Source organism: Amphiprion ocellaris, chromosome 3 (genome assembly GCF_022539595.1).
Source record: "Amphiprion ocellaris isolate individual 3 ecotype Okinawa chromosome 3, ASM2253959v1, whole genome shotgun sequence".
NCBI lineage: Eukaryota > Metazoa > Chordata > Actinopteri > Pomacentridae > Amphiprion > Amphiprion ocellaris.
The window spans coordinates 6,714,691-6,739,392 of record NC_072768.1 but is presented as its reverse complement, the minus strand read 5'-3'; the positions used below and the strand labels follow the sequence as shown (position 1 = coordinate 6,739,392).

Sequence of the window (24,702 nt, the reverse complement as noted above, 5' to 3'; positions counted from 1 at the left end):
CATAAGGCATATTTACACAGGGACTAGTCCCCCGTCTGCTAAATCCTTCTAACCTCACCATGCCTCTCGCTCTGCCTCTCCCTTTGATTTTTTTTAGACATCAAGCATTCTCGTCCATCTGTCTGACTCCCTGATTTCATTCTGTCAGCCTCACAAAAAAACCCCAAAAAATTCCCCATCTCTTCCCCCCCACCTCTGTTTTAAATTTGAATCAGTCATTCCGCAAGAGAGCGCATAACAAAAATAAATCTAATATGTGAACTAAAATCAGGAGTCCCGCTGCGATGGAATGACATGTTTTCAAAACAAAACCATTGCATGGTTAATTCATGAGCTGTAATCGCCGTGCTGCTGTCAGTGCACCGGGCACTTAGTTGACCGTACAGAGAAATGAGAAGGACCGCTCCGGGTCAGGCCATCTGTTAGAATGCCTGTGTGACGCCGAAGGAGCACGACACCCTCCATCTTTCACTCCTTTAAACGTAGACACGGATGCAGAGCAGCAGTCGGAGAGGTGTTTTCCCCCCGAAAAGGCTTCACCCATTCTAATCCCACTGATGAAATGACAACAGGATTTGCAGCTGGCTGTGTTTTTATGTCATGAGGTCCCTCTCGCTCTCTGGATTGATTGATTTGACAGCTTGTTGACTATCACAGCTACTCCACGCACCGAAAAGCCCACCTTTAACTAATGAAGTGAGGCCAAAGTGAGGGAAGCTGGCTTTTGCTTTGATCCAACCGGAGGACCTCAGCTGAGCCGCTTCATAGTCATTTGGTGCAAGCCAGCTCTCTGCTCAAGTTCTGTGTGATGTTCTAAATATCTGTGGCAGCACCACAGTGCTCGCCTGCTGGGGCTGCTGTCACACGTTAAAGGATGCCCATATGTGTGTACAGTATGTGGAAGTGTGTTGGTACAGTTCGCTGATCGTTCAGTATGAAAAAGTTTGCAGGTCATTAAATCACTCCGACAACCTCCTAAAGCTTGAGTTTAAGCTGCACTGTGCACGTGTGTGTGCAAATGGGCAGCCATGCATCTGAATGTGCTGAAAGGATGTGAAAAATTACCCTCTTTGCCTGTAGAGGGTTTTTTTTTCTTACAGTGTATTTGACCCAAAACACATCATTATCGAAACGGTGCAAGTTGACACGAGTCATCGGAGAGTCATCTCTGCTCGAATATGGGCAGACCTGTGGGTGTGTGTGTGTGTGTGTGTGTGTGTGTGTGTGTGTGTGTGTGTGGGTGTGTGGGTGTGTGGGTGTGTGGGTGTGTGTGAGGAAACTATACCCCAAGGCAGACTGGTTTCACCATCTGTCCTTGCTGTGTCCTGTGATTTCCCTGTGTAATTCAGACAAATGTCAGACTATGGGCAGGGGATGAGCTTTGACAAACTGCTCCAGACATTCTGGGCTCGCTCTCCCTCTTGGTACTCCCGATGAGCTTTCTGTCGCCTTCGTCTGTTATTCGGGACAGTGAGAACATATGACGCTTCACGGTGCGCTCACGTGTTTCACCAATAATTCATTTTGCCTGCATGGTGGAGAGGAATTCCATACATTCCAGCACGAAAATATGTAACCAGTGCAAATTGAAGTCTTTGCAGGCAGGATGACAGCTCTAGTGATATATATCTCCTATTTAATAGCAAATCTGATGCTCCTGCTACTGTGTGCACTAACCTGTGGCCTCTCTTGTGTGATTGTGTGTTTGCAGTTTAAGGGCCAGGCCAACCTTCATGTGTTTGAGGACTGGTGTGGCTCCTCTATAGCCCAACTCAGAAAGAACCTGCACTTCCCTCTCTACCCTCACGTAAGTAGAACAACAGTTGGGTTGAATGAGTCGGCACAACAAATTCCATACAATTTGTAACGAACCTGGGAAAGAAGTTGTTAGTTTTAAACGGCAGGATTTTCATTTTTAGTCTGTGAGGGGTTGACTGATTTTTTTTTTTTTATGTCCAATACCATATTGATTATTCTAATTAGGAGACTGATCATTGATATTTAGAACTGATATACTGAACATTTTCAGTAAAAGACATACATTCCAGCCCAAAACCTCATTGAAATGACTTTATTGATTTCTATTTTCTATATAAATGTTTAAATAAAAGAAAACATTTATCTTTCAGTGGTGGTAGATGATTTCTACTGACATATAACTAATCAGATTTTGCTGTGGGCAGGACATTGCTCGAAACCACCAAGTGAGAAATGATAGAGAGAGGCAGCTGCATCAAAGCCAAAGCAGGGGATTTTTGTTGGGAATTGATTTAAAATAACGATACAGATGATAGGAAAAAAGCAGAATATCGGCTCCAATACTCAACCAGGCCAACTCCTAATAGCCATTGATTTGCTGACTGAAATAACAGCTATTTCATATAGATTTTATCAGCTGTTGCTAGCAGAAATGGCTATTACATGTGCAAATGAATGTCTATCAGCAAATTTTGAAATTATGAAACTAACTTTACTGAATAATGATGAGCAGAATGGCTTCGGATTTGTTTACTAACTTGTTTGCTGGCCAAACTACACCAGTAGCTGGGGCATTTCAGTCCTGGTCGGTCATGACTAAGAGTTGCCTGCCTGAGTCTCTTTTTTACTCACTCACTCAACATATGACATAACATCTACTCTCTTTTGTACATGATAGGGTTATACGGGTCAATATATAATTGTGGAACTTTTTGTAACATAGTTGACAGGTATCATAGTTGACATTTTTTGCTGTTTTCAGGCCTAAAATCAACACGACCGCCTATAACCAAACACCACATGGCATTTTTATGGAAAGATTCTTCTAAATATTATATATACAATTGAGTAAAATTGAAATGGAAAGTTATAAAGATATTGTATTAAAAGCTGTTGACATGCCATAAATCCACACTCGACTCACACACTACTTTTATTAAATAACTCAGAAAGCCTTGGAGTCTGGCCAGTCTTTTCTTCAGGAGGAAATGACATCATGTGGAGCAGGTCATGTGATCTGGAATTAACTCACTTCCGTGAGAGGTGTTTTTGTAATGGGTAACTTAGTTGAAAGTGACTTCTAGGCCACAGATACAATTTGTTATTTTCCATATAAAATTTGATATATTGCCAAAAAAGAAATATCTGTCATGATTATCTCAACTTAATAAAAAGAACACAATCAAAACAATTTTTGAATGAGCTCATTTTATTATTGTTTAGCTAATTAGCAGGTGGTTATTAAATTCGAAAGGTTATTTAGTTGACATTTTAGTGATATCCAATCATTTTTATTAATAAGTGATTGTTTCCTTAATAAATAATTATGAAATTTGTAAAGACATGATCATAATGAACATAAAAAACAGGAGTTTTTTTCTTTTACTTTTAATAAAAATGTATGCAAGATATATCCCATGGACTTCAACAGTCCCTCAATTACATATTGACTCTTACACACAGTTTCCAGCCAGTCATAGGCTCACTTACAACTGTCCCTTACGTGTTTCACTGGCTCTAACTAGTCATGATCGATGACGAGGAAGGTTTCACTCACAAGTCACTAACAAGACAATCAGAATAACCACAAAACTTATCTGAACATGGTATTTTGTAGTTTCTATCATAATGAATTCAAGCAGTGGTACGCCCCTCACTGCTGACTGAAAACGCCGTCATCTCTGCCATGATTTACCATGTGTTACATCATTGTTAAACGAATATTAAACGACTGCAAAGGCCACAGAACCAATAATCTAAGAACTCAGTGGTGAATAATAGACTGCTGAGGTATTACCCTGATGTACAGTACTTGCATAGTTTTCTACTGAACTTAACAAAATGAGCAGAGAGCTTTTAAGCAGTGATGTGGCTTAACTTAAAAATAATGAATGATAATAATGACTGAAAATGTAAAGTGATGTGTGAGTTCTTCCTATAGGTGCTAGTTAACACACTGAGCTGCAAGTGGGTCCATGAGTTGGTTGAAAACCTCGTCGCTGGCTGAATTTTAATGTTTCCAGCTGACATGCAATCAAATATGCACTTAACCCGATACATGCATGATATCATGCTAATAGCCTGAGATTGCATGGTCACATGTTCCAGGTTTTAAGGCAGTGTGCTCACAATGATTAATGAAGGAGCTATGTCATTAAAGCAGCACCACTGTTCTTGCAGTGTTCTGTGTGACAAAATGTAAGATTAGTCGCTCGTAATTCACTCTAATATGGCTGCACTTAGATAAACAAGACAGAAGTTAGATCAATGATTTATGCAATATGTTTTGCTTTTAGATTGAACCAAGTGTTGCAAATACGATAACATTTTTTCCTTCTTTCTCACTGCAGACCAGAACCACAGTGAAGAAGCTGGCAGTGGCTCCAAAGTGGAAGAATTATGGCCTGAGAATCTTTGGATTCCTCCACCCTTACAGAGATGGTAACTAGCTTATTTTATTACAGAGTTCCCGATCTGAGGCTGAGGGCCTCGGAGCATGTATCCTTTACGAGAGTAGACAATTTTCCCATCCCTCTTAATCCGAGAGCTTCGGAGCCACTAACATAGTGGATATTCACATTTTTATTAGGGCTGAATGCCAGAAATCTCACAGCTAAATCTTATTTCTGTCACCTCACGGCCCTACCCTCCGGCCTAGTTGCTATGGAAACTGACAAGCCGTAATGCCCAAGTGCCCTTACACAAATTGCAGAATATGAAGTTATTAATTAGATTACAGTTCACTTCGGTCTCCCATGTTGCTGTTGCTGGTCGTATCGCTCTCTCCGGCTGATGCTTTAAAGGTCATAAAATCCTGCGTGCACAGTGTGAGCTCTAACGAGTGCCCTTCACCTTTAGCATTTATATTCAGCCAAGTACAAGTATGTCTAAAATGGAAATTATGCCTATATTTAACTAAGTAACATTTGTGTAGTTTAAAATGTATCTCTTTGGAGAATTCCTTAATATACTGTAAAATACTGGCACAAGCTCCTCATTCTAATTTCCTCACGGCAGTGTTTAGAAAGATGAAATAACAGCACAGTTACACTCACCTGGAAGCTGTTCCAGAAAGCAGATTTAACAAAATCTTAACCCTTAACTCTGACTTAAGATGAGAAGCTTAGTTTTGGTTTCAGAACAGCTAATTAGGGTCAGCTTATAGGAATTAAGTGCATGGATTTTGAACGAAAAAAGGCCAACCTCAATAGAGCTCCAATACCACAGTTCACCTCGGAAATAGATAAATAAAAACTTCATTTTTATCTACAAAAGGTAGACCATTAATGTGTGATAATAGAGATTTATCCTCAAGGACACAGTTGCAATGTTAAAAGAGCCCGTGTTCAAGTGAAGAAAAGAGTTTAGAAGTTAACACTGTTGCATTTTATTCAGTGTTCATTTATTCATCGTCCACTCATTCATCATCTGACACTGGGTTATTCCTAAAAATCATCAGGGGCCTTCAGCATGTTCTTCTCTCATTTGCTTCACTCAATGCTATCAAAAACTCTGTATATTTAAAAAAATATCTCTGAAATGTTAACTTGATATATCAAGTGTTTTTTTAAATAATGTTTTATGGGTTTTTTTTTTTTTTTTTTCAAATTGTCAACCCACTTCCAGTGCTATTTTCCCACATTGAAATTTGATGTTTAAATGACAATATCCCAGGAGCTATTAAAGATAAAAACCTGAAAATTTCAATGTTATTTGTCATAGTATAATTGATTCCAAATCTGCCAGATGTTGACAAGTGCATTAAATAGTCTCCTAATATGATTGAGATGAAATATAATAAAAATGTTAACTGTGATGGAAAGTCCTATCTTTGACATTAACAAAAGACTTGATAATGCAGAAGTCGATTAGTTACATTTTCTGACCCATATGTAGTTGTGTGTCACAATAATACAAAACAAAGCATATAGAACACATATTAATATGACATACTTGATCACATAATATAAAAGCAGCGTTATTTTATTGAGCTGATTGAACAGGTATGATTAGGGTATAAAAGTTTCAGACAAATTGAGCAGAAATTGTTCTAAAAAACTGATGATTTGAGAAGGAGAAACCCCACTGCAGAGGTGATTTCCTACATGGATGGTGAAGTACAGGAATCTGACAGTATATTTAACTATATATGTATATTTGTATATTTGCATTTTGTAACCTGATGGGGACGAAACAGTTTTCAGCAGCTGAACAGTAATTAAGTCGTGTGTGCTTTGCAGTTGAAAATCACCCAGGTTAACAGTAAGAGTACATTATTAGTCACCTAAATCTCCAAAATGGTATGATAACTCTGATAAGCTGAATACAATATTTTTAATATATGCAGTGATGACAGTAATGTTTGCCAAATGTTTGACTGACAACCTGACAGTTGTCTTAACGACCGAAGAGTCACAGTGTAGACAGTGTTTCGATTAAATTCTGATCTTAGGAGGAATGTGTAACGTTTAAATATGATGGTGAAATGAATATAATGGTGACTGATTGACCATGAAAGTAGTAATATTAGTAAAGATAAGTCTTGGATAACATAAATATTCAACCAGGATTTTGATCTTCTTCTAAACCTTAAATGAAATGGCTCTGATAAGCATTTTGATATCAAATGTAAAAATGAGAAAATGTTATCAGACGGCTCTCTCAGGTTTTGTAGGAGAAAACTCTGGTTTTCAGGCAACAGCTTAAGGTGTGCAGCAGCTAAGGGCAAACCAGCTTTCTGCAGTTCTTAGTGTTATTACTTTTGTCAGACAAATTTGCCAGTTTGTTAACACTCTGAAAGTATCCACATTTTAACTGAAACATAATACTGGCTGCTTGTTTACTTTTTGTTCTCTCTGGTTTGAATCATTTGCTTTCACAGTGTCAGTACATATGGATTGGAAATTCAGTTGCAGTAACTCTCCTCCTCATATCACCATAACCAAATGTGTCATCTCTGACTACTGCCCGGGGCAGTCTGGGCATCAAATTCTTGATGCATTTTTCTGCCCAAGAGTCTATTTTTTGAGGTCATGTCCTGTCTGATGACACTCTGATTTTACTTATCTGGAATCATACACATCTACTTCCCCTCACACTCACTTTGATCTTGTTTTCTCCCCTCTAGGTGACTTCCAGTTCTCTGTATCGTCTGATGATAACTCTGAGTTCTGGCTGAGTCCTGATGAGAGTCCTCTCAATGCCAGGCTGCTGGTCTATGTGGGCCAGGTGAGCACTAATCTCTGCTGCAGTCTTGTATAATACAATATCCCAAACACAGAAAGAGACTCACTCCACTTATGCTCAACAGGTTCCTGGCATTATTTATGCTTTATGATTCACTAAGTACATGTTTCCAAGACTGTGACTACGATCCCTGGTTTTATCTAACATTGCTTAGCAACAGCCTTTTACTGCAGAAGAACCTGAATCCCCCGAGGCCTAAATAGTTTTGAACTTCGCAATGTCATGACTTAAATAGGAAAATCACTTTGTATAATATATACCTCTGGGAAAGCTTTTTTCCTTTATTTTTACAGTGCAATATGTGTGTGGAGCTCTCATCATTAGACTCCAGAGTGACTTTATTATCTGATATGTTTTTCAGACAGAGGGTGACTTAATGGATTTCCTTTTTCTCATTGACAGCTATGTAACAATGATTTGGATTGAAACATATTCCACTTGAAATGTAGTTAATAATGGGATGTAGAGGTCACAAGCTATTAGGTTAATATTGCTGTGAGCTCACATCAATTCTTAGTAAAAGCATCAGGTTCTAGCAGTCAACAAGGAGCGATCTGACCTTGTTCCTCTTTAGTAATCACCCGCTCACCTCATGTCACCCTCCTAACACTCGGGCTATAATTCACCCCCAACACACGGTTCAGAATACAGGAGGCTCCAATCCTCCTGTAGAACATCCTGTGAAAAATCACTTTTCTTTTCCGGCTATCCTTGAGGTACCCTTTGCCCGCAATTGAATAAAAGTCAAGCTGTGCCACTACTGCCTTCGCTAATAAAGTTTTCTCATTGAAGCCCACTGAAAGATTTAGAGGAGGGAAGGATGCACGAGGTTGCGCAATGTTTGAACTGCGCTGTACGAGCACTCGGAGCAAATATGTGTTAAGAGCAAAGGTCCGGCAATGGTGCCATCTGTATTCCAACAGGATGGGAGATGTCACCAGGTTCCACGAGAGCCGAGATTAATTAGCTTGCAGAGAATATTGATGTGACATTTAGCAGTGGAGAAATATCATTGAGGTAATGGCAGAGGAGCAGCACTATGGCCCCGAATCATTCATTCTGCCGCTCGCTGACAGGCAGGCGTTTCCTTGTCTTCAGAGATACATTGTGTTTCACAGAAAAAAAATCAAAAATCTCATCTCCTTTCCTTTCCTCAGACCATTTGGTCTGCATGATTTTAGGAAAAGAAAGCTTATAAAACACTTGAAAACTTTGTCCTGTTGGCTGAACTATTTACATTTTTGCACAACTTTTATAAGTTAGCGTTTCATGCACTCATATCCTTGCACTTTACCAATTTGCACCCTAAACTCATAATGCAGCGCTTTGCTAATCTGAGAAGCACTGTTCTTGCCGAGCCTCATGTTAAGACTTTAAGCCCTAATAAGTAGTCTAAAACTTTTCTTCACTCTTTTTTTGTGCTTCTAATAACTCACAGCTCCTAATAAAACTGAGATAATTGCTGGCCCTTTTATCTGTTGTTCTTACTGGTAGATTAAACATATAAAAATTAGCAGGACTCATTATACTAGCAGGTTGTACTGTTATCATACTTTTATAAAACACACAAAGGGAGTATTTAGTGTGATCTCTCTGGAGAAAAGACAATCATTTAGAGAAAAGTCAGGGCTTGTTATCTCTTGTTGCAGGTGACAGCTCCTCTAATCTTCTCTCAGAATGCACACCGATGATAAGTACAGACAATGACAAATAATAATTCGACTGCAGCGTGGACTAAAATGTGGAATTTGATTTGATTTAATAAGCTTTCTGTGGTGTAAGTTGAGATTGGGGAATTCTGTTCTAAAATCTCAAAAGGTGAAAGTGCATAAAATTGTTCTGTGCTCTGGCTGTTGCTGGAGTTTTGCACAGAAGGTAAAAAAATAAATAAAAAGATGTTTTGTAATTTTTTTTTTCTGAGCAATGAATCAAATCTCACCCTCTGGCATAATGTTTTTGTTGAAACCTTGCTTCCAGAAAAATCTGCAGGGAAAATGTGATAGCTAAAAAGAAACTCCAAAAACAATGGAGTGCAATATTATGTGAGTTTTTTTTAAGGTTTGTATAATTTTCTTATCTTTGCTCATACTAATGCTATGGCTGTAATTCCTATTTTTATTCGTAATGCTTGTAATAATATTAGTTTTATTTATGTAGCACCCTTAAGAACAGCATTCACAAAGTGCTTTGACAGTTAAAACATGCAACACAGAGACAATCAAACAAGCTATAGGAGACAAATCAGAGCAGTCAATTAATAATAAATAGTAAAAATGACAATAAATTAAATGAATAATTAGCTAGATTAGCACGCAACTCAAACAAGGGAACAAGGCAGTTTGAAAATGAAAGAACAAGATTGAGAGTTAAAATTAAAAGTTAAAAAAAAAAAAAAAAAATAGAGAATTAGAAAAGACAACATCACACCAAAGAACCAGGCAGCTAAAAGTAAAATAAAACAAGAGAGCAAACATCTAAAATAAACAGGAAATAATACAGAGTAAAACACTAAAACTAATTAAAGATAAAATTAAACCTCACATAAAAGCAAGTCTATAAAAGCGGGTTTTAAGAAGTGATTTAAAAGAAGTTACTAACTCTTCAAGCCTCATCTCCTCTGGCAGGCCGTTCACTTAGATTTAAGCCTCGACTTTGAAACGACCAGGCTCTTACGGGGTCAACAGATCATAAATGTAGCTTGGGGCAAAACCCTGGTGACCATTAAAAGGGATCAGTAAAATCTTAGAATCAATTCTAAAATCAACAGAGAGCCAGTGGAGGGAAACTGAGATAGGTGTGATGCGATGCCGTCTATTAAAGCCTAGTTGCTGTGTTTTGGACAAGTTGGAGGCGACAGATGAGCTTTACAGGGATTCATCACCTGACTTTACTGCTCAAAACAACACGTAGTATTTTAAAGGATTGCTGCTTTATGTCAGTAGTCACAGTAGTGTCATCCTCAATAGTGAACTGGCTATAAATGGAATCTGCAGCCATGAGACATTTAACTGCGATGGGACAAAAATGTAGGCAGGTGAAGCGCTTCCGTGGCGTTTCCATGGAGACCACTGTCAGCAGTTTGTAGGGAGCTTATGAAAGGTGCACTGGATGTGACTGATATCTCCCAGCAGGACACGCTAATGCAATAAATGACGTCAACCGGGAAGATGTGTTTCTGTCTCTCACACACACATTTGTAGAAAAGTGAAACTGCTATCTATGGACCCCATATAGTTCCTTTAAAACACATGACACAAACCAGCTCCCTCTGGTCAATTTATGGAGTGAAGCTAGTGGAAACAAGTGGAAGGTTCTTATTGGAAGTTGCTTCTGGGACATTATCTGTCCACTTACAAATGGACTTAAAGTGAGTGAGGATCATCCATTGCCCCGCTTTGGTATTAATCATATTTTTTGCCCACAGCTAATCTGTAATGAGATTTCCCTTCAATCAGAATGTCCAGACAGCTCCCGCAGAGCTTCCCACAGAACCAGACCAGGGCTTGTTTCATACTGAGAGAGACTCATGAGAAGCAAAGCGCTCATGTGTGCAAGTTTTTCTTGTGTTTGTGTGTGTTTATGCACTGGTGAAGCGCAGGCCGGAAGTGATACACGTCGTGTATGCTGTGATACCTATTCTATCTGGTTCAAAAAGCAGACACAAACAGACAAACGCTCTCAGACACACAGGAAACTGGGTCAGGGAGGTGCGATCAATAGCAGAGACACAGCAGTAGTAGCTGCTCATTCTCAGACAGACAAGACTTTGTCACCGTTTTAGTAGCAGACACCATTTCCTGGCTAAGTTTACCTCAGCTTGATACTGAGAGAGTAAAATTGGTCTAGCGTTTGATAAGGAAATCAGATCAACCATATTGGGGAGTTTAGATGTAAAATCAGAAAACAGAACGTTCACTTTCCCATATTGATTGAAAGGATGGATCGAAGAGGTCAGTTCCTTTGGCGTTTCACAGAAGGAGATGCTCAATATGTCATGACTAACTGAAACACGTCATTCGTTCAATACAGTTTTTAGCAACACATGTTCAAAATGTCTGCAGAACAAAAAAAAAAAAAAAAAGCTTATTCAGTTGTTGTTCTACCAGGTACCTGTCCAAAAATAATAAATAGCATTCTGGATTGAAAACCACAACATGCGTATAACAAATTTCCTTCTTTCCAGAAGTTCCAATGAAATTCCAATCTCCCAAACATCCACTTATCCATGTTGGAAAGATGTCAACAGGGAAGAAAATAGATACTCCCAAGATTAAAGTTTTAATCCTGCTTGAGACAGGCAATCCATCACAGCGAGCAGCATGTCCAGGTCTGCTTGTATTCCTGTTACAGTTACACAAGCGTGTGCAGAACATTCAATTCAAGCTACCCCAACAGCGGGATAACCACCCATTGATAATGCAACTTTGACAACGATGAAAACAGACATGAAGATAATTGTGATGGACTACTAGACTGTAGCCTGTTTGAAGCATCTGCAGGTTGATTTTATGCCAGACTACAATAAATTAAATTGGCGATTACCTTGAAAGAGGGAAAAAACACCATTCCAGACCTGGCACATCACTCAAATGGACTTGTGTCACGAACGCTGTTAGCATTCTACCTTAAAGCACCAAGTTTTCCTGCTTAATGAGGCCAGTGCTTTCAGGGAAGCACCTGTTTTTCTTTCGTTTTTTAAACATTAATTTCATTATAATTAGACCAGTTACACTAATCAGAGTTGTCTATGCAAGGACCAAAGTGTTGTAGTCAGCCTGTATTTCTGAAGTCAAGGTTTTTTCTTCATCTTTTCAAAAAAAAAAAAAATTTTAAAATTTAAACCCATTTTTATTTTGACATTTTTACCACTTGGTTTACTCTTAATGCACTATTACTAAATAAATATTGCGACATTTATCATTTTAATGTCTTTTCTCCTGGGGGCTTCAATTCAAAGTGGATGATTTATCAGCATTCTTCTAAATTGCAGTAAAATATAATGATGAATAAACTTTTTCACTGCAGACTGTTATTGCGAGAGTAACTCTAACTAATGACTTTAGTTCATGCTAGGAGCTATGCTAAGAACTAATGCCATTAATGGCGGCTTAGTGTAGCAGTGAGGGCCCCAAATCTGACACACCTAAATAGAATGCAGCCATAGCTAATTAATTAGTTACAGTGTACCATGCAGAAATGTCTACCATGTGTGCAAGCAGATTGATTAGTGGTAGGCAGGGGATCACTTGAGAGAGGAGCAGTGTTGCATGAACAGGCACGTGTGATATGTAAAGTTTAAGTGCTTAAAAGTGGATACAAGCCCATGTTTGTCGTTGGAAACTGTTATGCTATACCAATCATATTTATATATCACTGCATTCTATCATATTTTTCATTAAACTTTTCTGTCTAGTCTCTACCTTCTAAAAAATATACTTTATCATGTATTTTTCAGTAGCTATCCTAGAGATAAACTGTGAAATATTTGCCTGAGTCTTTGTATGGAGACCTCTGCTCTTTCATTATTATTATTATTTTTTTTTTTTTTTTTGCTGTAGGTAGTTTCAGGCTTTCTAAGATACAAAAGACCTTTCTCAAAGAGGATTATTTTGCATGCTATAGCAAGAAAATTACAGTTGTGGGTGAAAGCATTAATAAACGTTCTGTTCCATTTGAATGTGTTAGTGGTCAATCATGTACAATGTCAGGGTCATTGCGCTGCTAGACTGACTGTGGTCTTGATTTCAGTAAGCACGGTGCTACCCCTGCATCAAAGTTCCTCTCTCAAAGGTTTCTCCAAATGCCAGGCTTCCTGTTTTCCAGTTTTTTTCCAGCATACTTGAGCTGCATGAAAACAACCAGCAACCGTATCCATCCTAGTTCATAGTTTGTTCTCATGGAATGCCTGTTTGTCCTCTAATCCTCGTACACAAGCTGCACAACCACATGAAAAATGTTTCCAAAAGCCCAAAGGTGCTCAGTATTTTTCAGTGGTCGGAATTTTGCAGTTCACGTTTAAATTGAAAAGTAAAACAAACACACTGAAGGTGAGACTGAATAAGAGAACCGAAGGTATATTACAGGTCACCTGTTTCTCGATTACTTCTTTGTTTTTATACAGGGAGGGGAAAAAAAGACTGCATCGAAGAAAAAGAGCTGATAGAAAGAGGAGTAATGTCTCAATAGCTCCACTGCACTCTCAAATTTCTTTTATCTGTCGACCCTGTTTTGTGATTCACTTTTCAGTGTTTCAGGGCCAGTGGCCATCTGAAATTAGTTTTCTCAAGGTACCTACAGATGTGGGTGAGGTTCACACCGAGGCACAGTGTGTGTCTTTGTGTGTAATACAATAAAAGTCAGAGTTTATCTCAGGCTAAGGCTGGTATATGTCTGGGCTCTCTGACTGCTTTAAGTTTAAGAAACTGCATCACAAAGTTCCCTGGTTGGTTTTTCAGAGGAGACTTCTAAAGCAAAATGTGACAATATCTCATTGAGGGGGTGTGTTTTTAAGATGTGAGATATGAGGAGTGTGTGTGTCGGTGTGTGAGTTGCCCCTCATGACTCTCTGGCTGCTTGCCTTCTGATTTACCTCCTGCCTACTCTGGTAGGGAGATGCTGCTCTCAATAAGCAGTGACTCATCCTCCAGTGTGAAAACATGTCTGCGTGCATGTGTGTGTGTGTGTGGGTGTGTTGCTTCATGTCTATACTACATGTGCACCTTGGAGAACATCTGTGAGGAGCTGAGTCTGTGCACGTGTTTTGTCCTTGGAACAGTGTCTTTGATCAGTAGTTAACCACCTTACAATGAACACAAAGAGAAAAACAGCCTTTAATTTTAAAAGATTTGCTCCCTGACACTTTTCTCCTATGTGAACCTGCATATCTTTATGAATTTCCATTAGCTTTAACCTTGTGGAGCAGAGACTGTTTGTTTCACTGAGTAATATAAGTGAATAAATGAATAATATAAGCCACTATCACGACATTTCCTATACCACTACCACAAATGCACAAATTCTACTACCTGTACTTGCAAGATGATTCATTTGTACGTGTCTTTTTTTACATTAGGAAGTCAAGATTCTCAGGTCAAAAGTTGATGAATAGAATCTTAGTTATATAAGCAAGTGCTGCCTTCTGAATTGAACATTTTTGTACACCCTAAAGAAAAAGCAGTGGTATTTAATTTAATAGTTATCTCAAGATCAAATTTATGTTCATAGGTATTTTCAATTTTTGTCTTCCATTGTAGCTTCATTTCCCTGGGGAATTTACACACACAGGCTTTTTTACATGAAGGATTTGCCATATTTAGAGTCAGCAGTAGATAGCCTGACTTGCTGAGGTGAATGTTTTGTCTGTTTTATTGGGTAAACAGCAGCTCTGTTAGGAAAAATACCCGAAAGAAGGAAGAAGATAAATGTAGAAGTGCTGTAACTTGAGACATTTTCAGAAGCATTATTTGTTAAGTTTATTTTCTATACTCCCAGTGTCCCAGCATTTCTCTTTCTCTGCTTTTAAAGACTTAAAATTATGCTGAGGTGTAGAAGCATTCAACTATGACTTGTTATTTAACTTTGACTGAAGGTTGGTTACTTTCTGAGGAAATTCGTGAGTTTTGTGATAATTTATCAGCAGGTCATTAACAGGTTGCAGTGTTGGTCTATTAATAAGAGAGTAAACTTGTTTTACTGAACTGCCTGATATTTAAAATCATAACTGTACAGTTGTCAAACATTCATTGTGTAGAATGTGACATTAACAAGTCAGACTTTAGCTTATTAGGAAGGGAACTGGGCTTGTTTTTTAACTAGTGTACAAAATCTGAAAAGGATGGGGATAGAAAAATGAAATGGCTCCTTTGATGAAGCTATGCTAAGATCCAGATGTAAAGTAATTTGTTGCAGTTGTTTGAATGTCAAACATATTTCAACTGCTCTGAATCCCAAGCAGTTTCCTGTTACATTTTTCCTCACTGTGGGCTCATTTTTCACCACAATATAAAGTCCTGCACCTCTATGGAAACAGAACAACCATGACCAGAAGCAGACAGAACTCAAAAATAGTCAGAATGCTATAAATCATCAAAACACAGAAAATAAAACTTGGCTGTCTGTCATTATTTATTTTTACAAAAACTGAAAAATTCTGAAATCAACATGCTGCCCACAGCTGTTACAGATACTGGAATAATAATGTGACTCTACTGGCTGTGTTTTAAATTTGTTTCCGTATTTCTCTCATCATATCATTGTCTCGTCTCTGCTGAACTGCAGGCTGTGTTTGGCTGAAAAGTCCCTGCGTTTTTGCCACTTAACCGTTGCTCACAGCTGAGTCACTCATGTCTTCTTGGTCGCATGAAGGAGCACAGAATATTTTGTTTTTCCAGAATCTGATTAGGACAAATGGTTTATTTTTGGCAAATTTTAAAATGACACATGCAGAATAAAGTGATTTTGACATCTAGATTTCAAGCTTAGATTTGGTTAAGAGGCCTGGTAGTTTGAAGACCATTAGAAAGCTGAAAAATCAACATTTTTTTTCTGTTTTTACAGTTTCAGGCTATGATAAATGGTGTAATTTTACCAGTTTTTCAAAGACAGCATGCTCAGACCTGCCAGAGGGTTTTGGGGTTCGGAGCATTAATGTGTTTGAAAGAGTCATTTTCATCTTTAATGCAAACTTAGTAAGTTATTCTGTGAGAGCTCAGTTAGCTTCATATTCTACCCTCCTCTCTTTTTTTTCTTAAATTTTCTCCACCAGTGACTTAACTCTTACCGTTCCTCCTTCATATGTGCTGGAGGAGGAATATGTGCAAAGACTGTTGGTGTGGAAATGTACTAGAGCAGCAGCCTGCTGTGGGCTTCAGAGTGAAAGCACAGTAGCGTACATTGTGTCCTCCTCCTCTCCAGCCAACTGCCTCACAGAGACTCTCAGAGGCGTTAGCACTGCCATGGGCCTGGTTAGTTTTGGACAGACATTACTGCCTGGCTTTGAGGTTTTTCTCCCCATAGTGGCTCTCTTCTGATGCCAGCAAACACATTCAGATGTGCCATTGTACACTTGCCATTTCATATATATGCGCGTTTGTGTGTTGTAGGTGTGCCTCACAGTGTGTGTGCTTCTCTCTGTGAAAACATCACAGTACCCAGAGTGAGGATCAGCAGCTATTTACAAGCTGAAAGGCTCCAGCGATATGTCACCGCCACACGCCACAATGTATTCTGACCAGTTTGGAGGCCGGAAGCGTGGCCAGCACAAACAATTAAAGGCATGCCCACTGTGATCTTAGCTGTATTCTTTCATTATGGATCAGCAGCAGCAGGGGCCCTAATTAGTTGTGTTGGCTTGCTGAGGAAATGAATGGGCACTGATTCGACCGCAGGGCCAAAGCAGAAGCCCCAGGGGTTCAGATGAGCTGGCTTCTCAGAGTCAGTATTGGCAGGGAATCGCTCTTTCTCATTTTCTGTCTGTTCATAGTCATTAATTCTCATCTGTTTGCTCACTTTGCCCATCACAAGTTGCCTTCTGATTGACCCTCCCTGTTGCTCCAGGACATAATAATCTTGTTTTCCCGAATTATTCTTCATTTGTGCTGCTGTCATAACAAAGAAGACCATCAGGAATCTTGCAGTATCCTTTTCAATTGACCTTTCTGTTTTCTGAATTTAAAACATGTTGACAAGGTCCACCGGCTAACTGGGACTGTAATCCTGCTTGTATATCTTCCAATATAGTCTCTGTCAGTACCTAATAATCACAAAGCTGGTGTTTTTGGCTCACAGCTGATGTCGAAGAAGAATTCCAAACTTGTGCTTCACAGTTTCTGCTGCCATCCTGCTCTCAGACTTGTGCACTGCCTCTCTTCCTCTCCCTCTCTCTGACCTGTGACCTCTGTCTCCTGTCTTGTGTGTTGCAGCTGGGAACAGAATGGACCGCTCCAGGCGAGTTCAGCAAGTTCAGGTCCCAGTCCTCCAAGTCCGTGCAGTAAGTACCTGTGACGGCCACACACTTACCTTAGTGGTGAATTTATTTCACTGTCAGACCGGTACAGAGACCAAAAAATGGCACAGATGCAGACCTCCACTGGAGCATGTTCTTGGACAGGTCTTGTACTTGTTTCTGTTAAATTGTCTCTCTACCTGTGAATGCTAAGCAATTTCTGGACATTTTTTGCATCTGTTACTGACTGTGGGGTCATATTTCACTGCAATATAAAGTCTTGCACCTCTATAGAAACAGGAAAACCATGACTACAAGGAAAGAGAACTAAGAAATGTTGTTCGTGCAGTATGGCACATTAATAATGACATGAATAAAATAAAAAAGTAGATTTTTAAAAAATTAATTGTTTAAGAAAAATTTAAAAACCTGGAATCAATATGTACAGTTTTTTCCAAGTGCCCATGGGTGTTATCAATAACAGAAATATGGTGACATACTGATAGGTTATCGTTTGCATTTTTAGTCTGTTTTCAGGCTTATGTCTTATTTGCTCTGTCTAAACACAGCCTGCAGTTCAGCCTATTTTAGCTTAAAAATCCCTAAACATTTGTCATGTCACTGTTGGTCGCATGGGAACCACTAATGGCTTCACAGTTGCACTAAGAAGCACAAAACATTTTGTTTTCTACTGAATTTAGTTTCTGCAACCTGCTTATTTTTGGCAAATTGTGACAAGAGACATGTAAAGTGGCTTTGATGGATTTTTAGCTTACATTTGATGATGATAAATGGTCTAATTTTGGCAAATTTTAAAAGATAACATGCCTTTCAAACCCACCAGGGAGTTCTGGGGTTCAGAGGGTTGGATTGCAGCCTGGACCATTCAAGCTCCGTGTTCATTCACGTCAGTCTACTGCCTCTTTTATAAAGTCGGCTCCTTTGCTTCCGAAGACTTTTACTGCTCCCATACAAGAGGAAATTGATGGCTTAAGTGCTCGCTGGACACAGGAGATTATGTCTCTTCTGTGTATATCTATATGTGTATTTAAGTGCCTTCCTTCATGTATGCATGAATTAGCATAATGTATAAAAAGTGCTCTCAGCTGGTGTCTGATTGTGGAGAATCGTAACAATTGAAAGGGCGCACTCACTAAATGTAAGATGAGAAGATAGTAACCTATCCAGTCCTCTCAGATTCAACACATCTTTCTCGCTAATTGCTTTGGGCAGCCTGCATAAAATATACCTTTAAATGTAAGTGCTGATCTGTAGCCGGTTTGCTGCTGAAGTCATTGTTCAGTTCATATGATTATGCAAGAGTAACCGATCCTAAAAACCGTGATGCTATTCCTTTGGGTTCCCACATTTGCCTGACTGAATGAAGCACAAGCTGTAGAGCGGTGGCCTAAATTACTCATATGCACACACACACACACACACACACACACACACACACACACACACACACACAGACACACACACACACACACACACACACACACACTCACTCAGTGGTGTGTTAAGGCTCAGAATATTTTAGCCCCTATAAATGGTACAAATTGGTTGATGAATAGTAGTATAATGAAATCAGATCAACATGATAAAATTGTGCTGAAAGTTGATAAATGATAACGGTGATCTAACGGACAGCCCAACTAGGGAAATAAAACAAATGGGACCATGAAAGGGTTTCACAACACTCTGAACTATATGTTTAAATGCCCGAACTGCCATTGAGATAATGTTAATAAGTAGTGATAGTTTACTAATGTAGTTGGTCATGCAGTGTTATTGATAGAAGTGTGGGTCAGGTGTGTAAATGGACCTTTTTGATGACAGTGTGTGGAAGTGTTCAGCTGAAAAATGAGCATTTTATCAGGTCTGAATAGCACTAATGTAAGTTCAATCATGGTCATAACTGAATTTACAATATGAGATAAACTTGCGGAATATTACAATGATTTAAGAGCCAACACTGAAGCCATAGTTTTAGTGCATTTTTCTGAAATACAGCACACGCATCGGAGGCCCTGATTTTTCCCATCCCACAGGCCGTTTATCTAATGTCATTTTTTATGCCTCCGCCCCGGCAACGGCCAAAGCCAGAGGCATTAGATTTTGGGTTGTCCAATCCTACATTATGGCAAAATTTCACACTTGTCAAGTAGAATAAAATGATGTAGTAACGGCATTTTATATCCAAAAGGTGAAAAGTCAAGTCTGGGGAGACATGGATGTAAATTGCAGCTGGATTAGTTGGCAAAGGCATACAGTGCAACTCGATAGTTTTAGTTTTACACAGGTGCTGATGAAATTTTAGACTTTAACTGAATTGAATACTCCTGAACACAGCTCCATAGTATGATGCAAAAGACAAAGCATCAAAGTCCTACTTCAGTCATTGATTTAACCCCTTAAAATTCTTTTCTGGGCCTTAAAATGACATCTTTAGTCATTAAGCTCTATCCCTTACTACCTTCAAATGTCTTAGATGTAACTATACAAGTGTCTCCCTTTAGAATATGCAGATCTATGACGTCCCTGCCTCTTTCTCTACCCACCTCTCTGCGACTTGCTGCAGCTCAAGCACACCAGCTCACCTACAGCTCTGCTCAAACACTGTAAAACCACCTCACGCTACACAATAACAAGTTGTGCCATATATATGTTGGAATCATAAACCAGTTCTGAAGAAGTTGACCAGATTGATCTTTAGGTTTGTTACTAGAGTTGTCCGATATTGGCTTTTTTGCCAATAACCGATATGCCAATATTGTCCAACTCTCAATTTCCAATTCCGATATCAACCGATACCGATATATGTGGGCTATTTAACAAATTTTTGGTACCATCACGTATCTCCTGTCGTGGAATTAACACATCATGCCTAATTTTTTTTGTGATGCCCCATTGGATGCTTTCTCAAATGCCATAAGGCTTTCAAAAGTAAACATTGTCTGTGCAGAATAAGAAAACTACCTCAACTTAAGTTATGGAAAACATGCCATATTTATGCCATTTTTAAAAAAATTGTCTCAAGCAACAGTTCACACTCTCCCTCCCTCCTCCTTATATTGGATTTCATGATAGGCAAAAAAACCAATAACAATATTGACCGATATTACATTTTTATGCCAATATTATCGGACATCCTCATTTGTTACACATAAAACTCTGGCTGTCTGAATCCATGTTTTTTTTAAGCCTGTCACTGTTACACTGCACTTTTAAGGGAGAAATGCCAAGCCATGGAGTTTACTGCTTATTCACTCATCATATGTCTGCAGGCATATATATGTTGACTTATTTGAAAGTTTGATTTTCATTGCTGGATGTATTTTAAATCCTACTATTATTACAAGTTCCTCATGAAGATTTTAAGAAAATAAAAATAAATCCTGGAAGTGTCACACAACATGCATATGTGATAAGATTTAAACCCCAAGGTTAGAAAGTTTTTTCAATTAAATACAGCAAGCATTGAAAATAAGTTATGCCTGTTTGTGCAAACCAAATGAGACAAAACACATTCCGTGAATATGCTTCACGATATACAATACAGCACATTATTTGTCTTGATTACAGTATTATTTTTAAATTGCTGTTCATTCAGTCTGACTCATTGCATTCCTCCGAGGTCTAATCATTTGTTAAGAGCTCATCAAAACCATTTACAATTAAGATGCGTAAAATTGAAAGAAAATTGCCAGTGCTCATCAAAAACCAGACTTTTTTTTATAAACACACACACACAGTTGTATCTTTTGTGCATTTGTGTAGTGTGTTCTCTCTGCTGGTCTTCGTGGTGGACGGTCACGTTGCGGAAGTCTATTTGACCTGGAAGCTCCTCAACATCCGTCCAAATCTGCTCTTCATGTGTGTCTATAATTTTCATTTTGTTGCCCAGTTTTGGACGCACAACATCTATATAATGTCAGTTCAACCAGGATGAGGGATTGTTTCTCTGTTGCTCCTCCTGAGGTTTATTTCTGGGAGATTTTTCCTTCCCTAAATTGTGGCTCTAAGAATAGTAAATGCCATATGTGGTACATTTTTCATATTGGAAAACCCTCTTTAAGAAATTTTAGAATTTGACATTTGGTGATAGACACACACACACAAATTGTTGTGCGTAACACCTTGTAGTATGTGCTCGCACATTTTGTTTGTTTAGTTTTTTGTAGTTTGTGTTCATGGTTTGTGCCTACGTGTTTTTGTTCCTCAGCTTCATGAATATGTTGGCATCTATGTTGTGTGTAGGTTGTTTTTGTGACAGAATAAATTTAAAACCATTACACTTAATACATTTGTATTCATTAATGCTGCAAGGAAAGTGTTTTTCTTTTTTTTTCTTTCTTGGTGCGTAGGATGAACTGGGTCTGGTTAGCACAGCAGGCACACCAGCCTACAAGGGAGTACAGAGGGGTGACAAATAATGAAGAAGGAGAGAGAGAGAAATGGAGAGAGGAGGATGCGGTTGAAAGTTTTTCTATTTTCCTGTCTGACAAGTGTGTTGCATTCTCCCACAATAACAAGACAACAACAGAGCAACCAAGCGTGGAGGCAGAATATGACAGCAACATTAAAAAGGTTGTGCAGCAGAGAAATTTGGGTGTGACATTGTGAGTTTTGTAACCTGTTTGTGTGTGTGTGAGATTATGTATTTGGCACCTGGGTGGAAACTGCAGGATAGCGGTGGCAAGCGGTCATTAAAAACAAAGGTGAGGCGTTGCAGAGAGCATGCTGTGTGCTCCCCACTGCACTGATACGGCCGTAATATATGCACACACCAATTATTGCCCACTACTTCCACTCATAATCTTTTAATAGTGCCTTTCCTTGATGTGTAAAGTGATTCACTTTTCACTGTCACATAGTGAAATGTTTTCCAGCCGAGATGAAGCAGTTGGGAAATTTGTTGGGTTTTGGGGCTAATGACTAAAGTCACATCTGTGTTTATTTTATAGCTGCGCGCAACCACTTGTTTTCGGGGAAGTATGTCAAAAACGGCGTGAAAGTCAAGCTTAGGATAATTAGGCAAAATCTGGCTTGATGTTTCTGTGTGTGGGCGTCCGTAAGAGAACATATTCTGTATTTTTTGCATGCAAGCTAACACATGCTTCTGTGCATTAATGTGCGTGTGCCTGTTAAATACCGTGCCATTTGAAATTCCTCTGTGCATCTAATGACTTTATTGAAACACCCTAAAGCAAAGGCGGTTTATTTGTCATCTTCTCTCACTGCGCAATCCGCATCCAGCACACGCCTTTACACTTGATCTGTTTAGAGCAAGATATGCTTCTAAAAGTAGCGAATGTGTGCAGCAGGATAAATTGCCATGCATTCATATGAAAAGGTATTCTTCAAATTAGATGGGATAGAGCTGAAATGAGCAAATTAGCAGTACAGAGCAGAACAAGATATCATTTTCTTTTTTTTACAAAAAAAGACATCAGAGGATGTGTGCAGCAATAATAATCAGTCATGAGGCAGATTTTATCACCTGGTAATTTCAAACATTTGTAAACCTGATAAAATAAAGAAATAATTGAGCAGAATGGAATGATTAAGGCGTTTCTAGAATATTACACTCAATTTTATGGATGGAAAGCCACTGTGAAAATTATTAGTCATTAAACATGAGACTATAGCTGGCCCTTGTCAGCATGATTCTCGGGTGCAATTTTTTAGTGGCGAATAGGTTCAGGGCCATTTGAGCCTATTTACAGACTCCATTCTACCACAGTTAAGTTCTGCACAAAGCCTTAATCAAAGCTGCAATTTAAAACAGCTCTCACACTGCGCTGCTGTTCCTAGTTATTATCATATTGGGCCCAGAACTGGATGAAATGAGCTAAAGTAAAATGGAGCATAAAAGAATGGCGCTGACTGATGCAGAACAGAATACAACCAAACAGAGAGCAGCCTTCAGAAATGTTATTGAACAGAGGAGAGCAGAATGAAACACAACAGACACTCCCACGTTAGCAAGGCTGTTTCTTCTTCTTTTTTTTTCTCACGCTGGACTGTGGTTATTTATACGTCTCGGTTCATTGGATCTGTACAGCAGATTGTAGTGGAGTTGAGTGAACAGTGACTAATGGCTGCTGCAGCGCTGAATCATATTGTCAGGGAACGAAACTTATTGTTGTTGAGGGGTTCACTTTAACCCCTTCACTTGCCTGTTGGAGGTCTCCATGCCATGCAATACAAACATACAAATATATATGTATGTATATATAGTTCAAGCCAACCTCCAGCTGGTAGTCCCTATGTGGGTGCTCTGGTTCTTGGATGAATGCATTTCAGGCTTTCAGGTGGACTACCCTGCCCTGAACTGAACTGTGACACATTTCTCCCATCAGCCACCACTCACATTCTCCCTGTTTCTCTTTCTCCCACTCCTTCTTGCTCGCTTGGTCTGGAGTCGTAATAGTATTTACATTTCAGGATTGAGTTGAAAGGTGTAACAGGGAAAAAAGCAGGAACGCGTAAAGGCTTTCTGTTTGAATGTGCTACAGTGCAACAGAGACATGCTGTTCAGTGACGCAAATTATGCTTTTTCTCACCCGCTGGCCTTACTGTCACCACGGGAGGGTGAAAGTTCATCCTAGGTGGCAATTTTAATAGATGGGATGGACGGGAAAGTTGGACCAGTACACCTGTTAGAGAGACTTGGTAGTCAGCCACACCACCTGGCTGTCACCACCTGGAGGCAATGACTCACACTGGTGGTGTTTGTGTTTGTGTGTATTAGGAGGGATGTAGTTTTGCCTGTGCTCTAATTCTAAAATTTAAACCTTGAAGATGTAGAGTATTAGTATTCTCTGTCTTCAAAGTTCTCTTCCATCTTCTTTCACTTCTCCTTTGTGTCTCCAGCTCATTAAAACTGAACCATGTGACAATTTACAGAAGGATATCATCGAATAAAAATGCAGTACCAACAATAAAAGCAGCATTTTAAATCCCTGGTGGCATGCTCATCTTTGGCACATTATTATATGTATATAATAATAAACCGTAGGGCAGAAACAAACAGTGATTAAAGAGCACTGATTAATAGGAAATTAACTGCCTCTGAAATATGAGAAATGGTTTGATTTTCTGTTTTATGTCACAGTAGAATGAATGTATTTGCATTTTGGACAGACAGACAAAAGCACTCTTGATTCCAGGAAAGTATCATGTTATTATTTAAATGATTAATCAGTTTAGACAAAAAAAAAAGATTAAATATTACTGGAAAATAGTAATTTAATCTTTACTGCAGGCCAAAATTCAAAACCAAGTTTGAAAACAACCAAACTACACAGAATCTCAGTAAGAAAAACCAAAACTTCTTTATTAGAATCTGCTGGGTCTGAGTCTGACGAGTTGTGATATGCTATTACTTTCTATTTTCTGACATCTTATTTATATGATTAATCAGTTTAGAGGAAAAAAATGCATCAATTGATACTGGAAAATATTACTATAACTTATTCTGGAGGCCACAGTTTTAAAAACAAGCTTGAAAACATCCAAACTGGACT

The 24,702-nt window shown here is 38.8% G+C and overlaps 1 protein-coding gene across 1 annotated transcript in view; it reads left to right on the top strand.

The window, feature by feature from the left end:
- b4galnt4a (beta-1,4-N-acetyl-galactosaminyl transferase 4a) overlaps nt 1-24,702 on the top strand; it is a 156,943-nt gene that overhangs the window by 98,200 nt on the left and 34,041 nt on the right. Inside the window, exons 4-7 of the mRNA XM_023284670.3 lie at nt 1,712-1,807; nt 4,329-4,419; nt 7,106-7,206; nt 17,145-17,212. Of these exons, the coding sequence (XP_023140438.2) occupies nt 1,712-1,807; nt 4,329-4,419; nt 7,106-7,206; nt 17,145-17,212 (356 nt within the window). The remainder of the gene's footprint in view (nt 1-1,711; nt 1,808-4,328; nt 4,420-7,105; nt 7,207-17,144; nt 17,213-24,702) is intronic.